Source organism: Aythya fuligula, chromosome 1 (genome assembly GCF_009819795.1).
Source record: "Aythya fuligula isolate bAytFul2 chromosome 1, bAytFul2.pri, whole genome shotgun sequence".
NCBI classification, from domain to species: Eukaryota; Metazoa; Chordata; class Aves; order Anseriformes; family Anatidae; genus Aythya; species Aythya fuligula.
Genome location: NC_045559.1, coordinates 1,649,367 through 1,658,725, shown reverse-complemented (window position 1 = coordinate 1,658,725; position 9,359 = coordinate 1,649,367). Strand labels below are relative to the sequence as shown.

The window sequence follows — 9,359 nt, the reverse complement described above, 5'->3', positions numbered from 1 at the left end:
TGGATAGGGCCCTGTGTCCCCTCACCCACCTGCTGGGCCAGGAGACAGCGGCCAGCGCCTGAACCCTCAAAACTCACAGAAAAAGGGAAAAGGACAGCAAAAAATCCAACTTCTCAAGGGCACAAAAGCCTCCCCGGTGGTGAAAAATCTCCTTTATTTCAGAGAAAAACACCAGGGAAAGGCTGGCCCTGAGACGTGCCCCAAAAAGCCTAGGGACAGCCCCGAGCTCTGCTTCTCCCCCTCCTCCCAGCCCCCCGTGACATTTTTTTTCCTGTAAAAGCGATTTTTCTCACCCAGGGCCAGCTTTATTTTTATTTTTTAGAGCCGCTTCATCACCTGCGGGCAGCGGAGCTGCCGATACAATCCCTTGTTACATGTTGACATCCCGCGCAGGCTTTGTTTCCCTACAAAACCCCGTTTTGAAGTCCAGGTAGATACAAACCAGCCCAGCAGCTACAGTAGCTCCTATTTTTGTGTGTTCCAAACCAAAACTGAGCGGCTACATTAAATCTGAAGCCATTTCCTTCTGCTTTTCAAAGAGAAAGGTTGTTTCCTTGCTGGTGGGAAGCAGCAGGAGGAATTGGAATAACAAATCCCTCCTTTTCCTTCTTTTTCCCTCTTTTTTCCCCTCTTTTTCCCTCTTTTTACCCCTTTTTCCCTCTGATCACTTACAGCAGCGCAACAGATTTGCAGAGAACGCATCCCTAAGGGCTGTAAAAATGACCCAGGTGTGATCTCATCCTTCAGGATGTCCAAGAGTGGTTTCTCCTCTCACCCCTTGGCCAAAAATCCCAGCATCATCGTACACGGGCTCAGTCAGAGCAGTCATTAAGCGACAGCTAACGAACCACGCTGAAATTAAAGGCTTTTCTTTCCCTTTTCTTCCTTTTTCTTTTTTCTCCTCACGCGCTGACGTCTTTTTCTTGGAAAACCTGGATGATTTCGGGCTTTCTCGCCAGCTCACGTGCCAAGGTGCCTGAACCATCCGGGCTGTCCCGCAGCCCGGCACCGAGCAGGATCCGCGCGGCGGCCGCGTGTTGTCCACCACACGCCACGTGTAGGGCTGTTAGGGGGGAAAAAAGATATCAAGAAGGAACCGAGAGGCCACCAAATTCAGTTTGGAGGCGAGCAGGGAGGGAAATGACCTCGTGTGCGTGTTCCAGCCTTGTTCTCCGGGCCTAATCCTGCTCAGGGGCAAAATTGTGATGCTGAAGGGGGGTCAGGACCCGCTGCAGAGCTCCAATTTACGCTCTGAGGGGGCGGAGGGAGGCCAGCAAAGCTCGAATTTACTCTGAGGGGGTGGAGGGAGAGATGCAAGGCTGCTCCCGCTCACCACCGAGGCGTGTTGTTAACCAAACTGAAGGCTGGGGAAGTTGCCAATTTTGGCAATGGCCGAAACCGTGTGTATACACTTTTTTTTTTTTTCTTTTTTTTTTTGAGAGAGATGCTGATGCAAGAGACACCTCATCGTCTCACCGCGGGAATGCCAGCTCGCCGCATCGCTATGGCAACTGTATTTACCTTCGAGCTCCGCTACTATTTGCTCACGAACCATTCCCAGGCACTTTGATCAAGCTTAAGAGATCGGGTGGTGATATTTGGCTGCCCACCCCGCCAGCCCTGGACTGCCTCGTTTCGACTGAATTTTGATTTTTGACTGATATTTTGAGATATCAGAGAGATCAGAGCTTCATGCAAAATAAGCAGCCGGGCAGAGAAAAGCCCAGATGAGCGTTGTAATTTCTTCCCGCAAGGGGAAGGCCCCAACACAGCAGGCTCAAACACACAGACATCAGAAAGGCCGGTAGAATGAGAGCCTTTTTGAAAAAAAAAAGAGAAAAAATAAAAAAAAAAGGGGTTTTGACATGTCAGGCTGCACCAAGAGCCATTTGCATACATGCAGCTGGCCTCCCCGCTGAGCTCTGGAGTTCCTCGTGCTGTGATGCAGGGGGTGAGCAAGCAGCTTACCGGAGCGACCCTTCCTGTCCTTCGCCTCAAGGTCAGCACCGAGGGACAGCAGCGTCTGGATGGTGTCCGTGTGTCCTTCCTGCAGGGGGGAGCACAGGGGGTTATCGGTCTGGCACCACCAGCCCTTGCTCAGCGGATCCGCGCGCGCCCCTGCCAGCAGTTTTGACCCAGAGGCATCCCAGGAGCAAACTTTGAATAAGATTTTGGAATTAAAAGCGGTGAATTAAGACCAGCAGTGCTTAAAATCCTGCTACGGCGCGGGGCTGTGTCATGTGGTGATGTTACAGCCCGGGCCTGGGAGGAGGATTGTGTCCCCGAAAGGTTTTCCCTCCGCCAGTGGCTACGGAGGAGTTAATGAACAAATTACCCCATGACAAGACCTAAAGATGTTCCTTAATAGCAAATTAGCACCCTAATTTGTCAGCCGATCCCACCTTTTCCTCTCCTCCCCTCCAGTAACGTAATTAAACTGCTTTTAACTTCAGCTGGCTGCGGAGCCCTGACTTAACTTTACTAATTGCGAGTTAAAACGAGGAAACATCAGCATCGAGCTGCGTGCTTTGTTGACAGGACCCACCGTGTCCCCTCTTTTTCTCTGCCAGTCGCTAAATTTAAAAGCTTCAGGGGGAAAACACGACGCAGCCCTCACACCTCTCCTGAAATAAACCCTCTCCCTCTAAATAATGTGCCTCATTTTGTGATTCCTTCTTCGATGCAATGAATTAGCTTTTATCACGTGGTGTGAGAATGGAAAGCCCGTATTTTTAGCTCCCCACCCGCTCCTTCCCCCATTGTTGTAGGATCTCCTTGCCCCCTGCTCGAGGCTCCCATGCGCACCCCCCCCTCTGGAGCCGGGAGCTGCTTCGGCTGCCGCAGCCTTGGCAGCAAACGGAGCAGAAAGCGTTTTCATGCATTTATAAACGCGAAGGAATAAGAAAAAGGGAGGAAAAAAAAGAAACCCCGCCAGCCAAACAAACAACGCCGTAAACATGAAGTGACACCGAGCCTCGGGAAGGGAGAGAAACCCATCGGTTTCTCCCCAGAACAGAGCTGGGAGCTTCTCCAAGGCACGTTACAGTCCCCAAAAAAAAGCCTCGCTGTTAAACGTACCCTTGGCAACCAGAAGGGCTTTCAGCGTGGTCGCTCGGAGCATGAGGAGGGGAAGCTGGGAGAAAGGTTTCCTTTGTGGGAGCCAGCAAACGCCCCGGCTGGGGCCTGCTGGAGGAGAATGCTGTTGCCAGCCCTGGCGGTAAGTGCCATTGATGCTTTTGTAGGATTGAGGCACGGGGATGCTGCTTCGTTCCCACTGCAGACCCCTGAGTGCTGCACGTTAGGGCTGGTGAGGTTTTAACGTGCCTGAGGCTGAGCAGGGAGGTTTGTGCCTCACCTCATCTCGGGCAGAGAGCAACCAGGGGGATTCTTGGTCAGCAGGGAGGATTTTGGGATCCCCTCCGATCCCCTGGGAGCGTTGAGGGACCCAGAGCCAAGCTCCCTGCACGGGCACGAGACAAGAGGAGGCGAAAACTCAAACAGCTCCGACTGGAATTCAAAAACAGCTCCAGTGTGAAGGACACTGATAAGCACCGAGAGCTCCCTCCTCCTCTCCACGTCTCTTTTCTCACATCTGGCCATGGGCAAAGTGAATTTGACCTCCGGGGACAAACAGGTGCTGGCTCTCAGCTCATCAGCCCTTTTTTTTTTTTTTTTTTCTCTCTGCACAGCAAGCTGCTGGCACAGAGTCCAGCTTCCGAGCCACCAGGACCCAAATTAGTGGGACGGAAGGAAGAGGAGAAAAAATCTGAGCAGTGTTTCATCCACTCCTGCGAGGGAGAAGACGCTGGTGAAGAGCTCTCCTCTCTCGTGAGCTGTTCACACCTCCAGCTCCCATTAATGAGCAGGGTGGACTCCCTCCAAGCACCACATTTTGGTCCAAAGGGGGACAGATCGGAAGAGTAACTCTCACCAGAGATGTGGGTCAAGTGGCAAAGGGAACCGTGCCCTGCTGCCGCCCGCCTCTGCTCCACTGCACGTGCCAGGAGGGATGGTTTGCCAGCCCTCAGCGCAGTCACCAGCAGGATTTGTGGTGAAAAAACAGCTCAGACATCTGTAGGGACAGCTGGCCACACTTACTGAGGGTCTAAAAAACACCAAACAGGGCACGGGAGTGGCCAGGAGCAGCCTGTGACAGAGGATGAGGCAGGAATGTGAATCCTCCATCAGTGGAAATACCTAAACTGGCCCGTTTTAGGTAGTGCACCGAGTGGCGAAGACCGTGCAGAGGAAGCAGGAGGAGAGGAGACTGACCTTGGCTGCGTAGTGCAGTGCTGTGAGCTGCAGGGCTGTTGCTCTTTCGTTGACGTCGATGCCCAGCTCAGCCACCAGGAACCGAATGGCTCCGTCCTGCGCCGTGACGGCCGCCCGGTGCAGAGCCTGAGCTCCCAGAGCATCCACGGCTGTGGGACAGGCCTGAAAGAGAGGGGAGGAGGAGGAGGAAGCGATGAACAGCCTGGGTAAACCTTCAGGGAGAGTCATCAGTCTCATATCTGGTGACTCTCTTCAGTTAAAGCACATACGTTGGGTTTCAGTTCATTAAAGCAGCACGAAACGACCCATCTCCAGCCTCCGTGGTGGCAGAGGAGAATTTGGACACAGGTAGAGAGAGGGAGAAGGGTGAAGAACCTCGTGAAATCTCTTCCACAAGTCTCTGAACGCGGCCACAAAGACACAAAGCCAGGTCGGGTAACAGAAGTGATACCCGGCGAGCTCATCTTAGAGGCTATCTTCCAGCCTCTCGGCATGACTCGAGGTTTTTATAAAACCTAGAAAGTTTTAGTGCCATTTTATGCTGCCATTAGTGCTTCCAGCGCCGGCTCTGTGGCTGTGAGCCAGGGCTCCAAACGAGGAAATCAAATAATCTATTCTGTCTTCATTGTCTAAGGTGTGAGACTAAAAATGTAAGCAAACGCTTTGTCCTGTAAGGACCACAGGAGCAAAGATGAGGGCCAAAGCATCTCCTGAAATTAACACCTAGTTACACACTCAAACACAACCTGGGCATCAAGATGTCTCTGCTGCTCTGTGTTGATGCACGGGGCTCACACCCACCACTTTATGACCTTGAAAAATGTGCTTCCACGTTTCCTTCTCTTGGAAATTGTGCTCCTGGTCTGCTCTTTGCTGTTCTGGTCCAAGAACCAATGGAGCTGGTGCAAAGGAGAGGCATTCACCTCCACGGGAATTTGCCTGAATCGGTTTGTTAGGATTTGGTTACGAGCTGCCTGCCTGTCCTGGCAGCTTCAGCTCCTCCTGGAGGAGGGAGGCGAGGTTTTTTGGCACCTACCCCGTGTTTTTCCAGGAGCAGCCGGGCAATGTGGACGTGCCCGTGCTGGAGAGCGTCCATGAAGGGAGTGACTCCACAATTGTCCCTGCTGTCCGGCTCGTACCCACACCTGGGAGAGAAGGCAAAAGCGAGGGTAGAATCAGCGGTGGTTCTAAAATCCATCCTGGCCCAGTTTCTTCGTGTTGGCGGGGCAGCAGAGCACCAGAAAAAGATAAAAAGCCACCCCAAAGGCCACACATAAACCTTCCTCGGTGTTTTACAGCCTGGGGCACGGGCCTGCTGGGGATTTGGGGCTGAGAGACCTGGTACTCAGCTGCTGCAGCTCGCTCGGGCTCTGCAGATCATTTCCATTTCCCCGAACAGATGGGTCTGGGAGGAGCAAGGTGTGCACAGACCTCGCGCTGGCGGAGGGGAAAACCTCACAAAGCAGTGCCACGCACACAAAAAAAATAAAATAAAATCAAAATCAAAGCCTGCAGGTCTCACCGAGGTTAGAGCTCTGCTGAAATGAGAGAGGAGTGAATTAAAATGGAAAGCCTGGCTCGAATCGCAGGGCTACGTTGATGCTGGGCCAAGCACAAACATGAATTACCCAGGCTAGGATGAGTAGGGTAGGCTAACGGGTGCTGTGATGCTCAGGAAAAGCTGCTCCAGCTCTGGCAGCAGGCAAATTGGGTTAGGAAAGCACCAGGCTCAGGAGGAGTGGGGCACGGGCTCGTTTAAAGCCACTCCACAGCGGTCTCCCAGGAGCCACAGCCTGGAAATAAAGCCTGGAGGAGCTGCACGCCCAGAGCGAGCTGCCAGGAAGCTTTTCTCTTAACGCAGGGCCTCGGACACGTCGGAGGCAACGGGAATGAATCAGCACGGAGGAAGAGCTGAGTTATGTAAGCAGGGCTTTATGTCACCACGAGGTCTGAGGCTGTCTGAGCCCCGCCGGGGAGCAGGCTCGGCGGAAAGACCCGGCAGCAGCCGTGAAAAACCCAGGAGGAAACGGAGCCAGCTTGGGGAGCAGCTGTGCAGCTGGGCTTCGAGCGCAGAAACGCCCTTTGTGGCCGGGTGGCTGGCACTGGAAGCCAGGCAGGGGAAGAGAGGAGAGGCAGAGCTTCCTTCAGAGCTGGAGGAAGGCCGCTTACCGCTCCAGGAGCAGCTCCACCGCGTCCCGACAGCCGTGCATCGCTGCAAAAGAGAGAGAGGAACTGCTGGTAACGTGTGTTTTCACGCCGCCAGCCACCTACGGGGGAATATCATCACGTTTCTGACCCTTCGTGGTGCAGGGAGGAGGTCCAGGAGGCTTCGCGGGGAAAGCTGCTGATTTCTGTTTGTAATTAAAGCATCGCCTCCAGGGCTCCAGCCTCTCTTTCCCCTGTTCCGATAGGGAAATGGAAAACGAAGCAGGGAAAAGGCAGGCATAAAAGCGCTGTCTGCCTCCACCTGCAGACTGCCCGCGTCAGAGTGCACGTGTAATTAAGCTGACACAAAGATCGTGTCTCGCTAAGGGTTCGTTAATCCCTGAAGAGAAATCTGGGAGAAGCAGAGAGAACACAAAGCCGGGAGCTGCCGAACAGCCCCACGGCTTTGCCCACCCCCCTTCCTCAGCCCCCCCATCGCTCCCATCTCGTCATCCTAATGAAGCATCCTCGGCGAGACCGCAGCTCGGAGGAGAAACAACAACAGTGGGGGAGGATCTGAGCATCACACGCTGAAATCTTCCTCTTTTTTTTAAAAAAAAATCATATTATGGCAATGAGCGGACAGCTTTAATGTTTTTTTTTGCTTTTTTTTTTTTTTTTTCCCCCTGCAGGTCATTTTGCAAAACAAATGAAATAAATTGCAGGGGAAAAAATAATCCAGCCAAGCTCAGAGCTGCAACATCAGGTGATTTACTCCATGCAACAGAGGAAGAGCCCCTGGCAAACGCGTGCTCGCAGCAGTAACCTTCAGATGTGGCAGCACAAGAGATGCTCCTCGGGAGCCCGGTGAGGGTTCCCATCCTCCCTGATCTCAGCAGAGCTGCACTGTGAAAAGGATTTCTGAAATGGAGGCTTTAAAACACCCAAGCTGTCTGGAAAAAAAAACAAAAACACAAAACAAAAGCCACCCAAGCGACGCGATTACATCCTTTAGCAGCAAGGGAGAGGAGAGAAAGCTGCAGTGCTGGGATCCAGCAGCGCTCCGCTTCCTCTCGTCACATCTCCCCCGCTCTCTTGCCTCGGGCTACGGATATATGAAGCAGCAAAGCCCGAGGAATCGAGCAGAGGGAAAAATTGGGGAGAAAATGACCCGGCATCTAGGCAGGGAGAAGCGTGCCAGGAAGCCAGCTGGACTGGTCACGGGTTAACACGCTCATCTCCACACCCGGGGATGGAAATTCACAGAGGGGCTGACGTGATTTCCCCTGGCAGCTCCAGCATCGCCTCCGGCCCTCGTCCGTGCCCTCTTCTGGGCTGTGCAGCCTCCAGAGCGATCTCGGGTTAAAATTAAGCTGAGGGCAGAGGTTTGAGGAGCTCCAGCCCTTCCTGCTGCTCCATTAAAGGATGGTTCTGGGGCTAAAGGCGACTGGAAAGCCACCCAAATCCTGCAAATCCTGGGGAAAGTCAAGCGGAGGGGTGGAGATACCTCCAGGTGGCATCACACTGCTGCCCCCTGCACCCTCACAGCCCAAATGCTGTGAGCAGGAAGGACTTGAAGCTCCAGGTGTTCCCCAGGAGGCTCCTCAGCCTGCTCCTGATCCCAGCCCCAAATCCCCAGCCCAAGAAATAGGGCGGAGAGGGGCCATGTACCCGGCCTGCTGCTGCAGGCATGGGGACAGAGGGATTGGGATGGAGCAGGGAGAGGAGAAAATGCAGATAAAGCGAGGATTTCCTATTTCTCCCTCAGCCAAGCTGCTTTTTACCACCCCGCACAAAATATCAGACAACAAACCAGCCATTTTTCATGCCTGGGTTGAACCCAAGGACTGAAGGTGCAGCCGGTGCCCGAGGGCTGGGACTGTCACCGCCGGGTGGCTGCTGAGGGCTGGAGATGGAATGGGAACGACAACCAAAGGGCAACCAACGTGCCTCAGCGGATTAATTACAGCACCAATTACAGAGTCAATCCTTGTTTCAGTCCTTGGGAGATGAATTTAGGCAGCCACAGCTTCGAGCAGCGCTGCCCTGAGCTCAGATCGCGATGGAATGAACGAGGCAGGAGGCCACAAACCAAATCCAAAGGTCTGTCACAGAGGGAGGGTGGCCACGAAATGCTCCTGGCCTGGATGCAGCCCTCCCAAGGTACCAGAGCTGTTATTTAGCATAAAAACGTGCTTTGGGGACAAGCAAAAGGCAGTGGAATGGGAATCGAGGACCCGTGAGCCTCACGAACCTCACAAATTTCACGAGCCTGGAACCTCACGAGCTGCCACATCGTTAAGAAACCTTCAGCTTAGTTGTTCCTGCTATTTTTCTATCTCAGAGCAGCTAAAATGAGCATCTGTCCCAAGGTAAAACCCTGCCCGGACGTAGCAGGGCGCTGCTAGCCAACAGAAGCTCAGAGCAGTGAGCACCCAGAGCCCACCACTAACCTCACCTCCATTTAACGTCGGTAATTTTACTATTTCTCCATCTTTTTGCACCAAGACAGGCTCCCTCTGCTTCCCAACGCTAAACAGGGATGGAAATAAGAGCAGCTTTGTGTTCTCCAGCCCATTCCCTCCCCTCACCTGCTGTGTGCAGAGGAGTTCTCCTGGTCGTGCTCTCCGTGTCCCAGCTGCTCGGGGAGGCAGCCAGCAGGTAGCTCAGGACCTGCCCGTGGCCCTCCCGGCTGGCGATGTGGAAGCAGTTCCAGCCGTCCTTGTTCTTCAGCAGCGGGTTGGCTCCGTGCTCCACGAGGGCTTTGATCACCTCCAGGTTCTGCCTGGTGCAGGCCATCATTAAGGGAGTCCTAAACGAGAGGAGAGGGGATTAAAATGGGAGAGGGAGCGCTGTATGAGCCTGGTGGCTTTTGTTCCAACACAAAAAGATGGTTTGAAGCTGTCTGGAGCACTCCTAGCTGTCCTCTGGGGAGCTCCCCA

General features: G+C 53.6%; 1 protein-coding gene across 3 annotated transcripts in view; it reads right to left on the bottom strand.

Moving 5' to 3' along the window:
• Positions 1–608: 608 nt before the first annotated feature.
• Positions 609–9,359, bottom strand: part of ANKRD16 (ankyrin repeat domain 16) — a 25,784-nt gene continuing 17,033 nt past the window's right edge. For all 3 annotated transcript variants that reach the window (XM_032207426.1, XM_032207424.1, XM_032207425.1), the window contains exons 3-8: positions 9,009–9,229; positions 6,442–6,484; positions 5,309–5,417; positions 4,273–4,434; positions 1,969–2,047; positions 609–1,063 (exon numbers count right to left, since the gene is read on the bottom strand). In XM_032207426.1, coding sequence (XP_032063317.1) covers positions 903–1,063; positions 1,969–2,047; positions 4,273–4,434; positions 5,309–5,417; positions 6,442–6,484; positions 9,009–9,229 — 775 coding nt within the window. In that variant the 3' untranslated portion in view covers positions 609–902. The remainder of the gene's footprint in view (positions 1,064–1,968; positions 2,048–4,272; positions 4,435–5,308; positions 5,418–6,441; positions 6,485–9,008; positions 9,230–9,359) is intronic.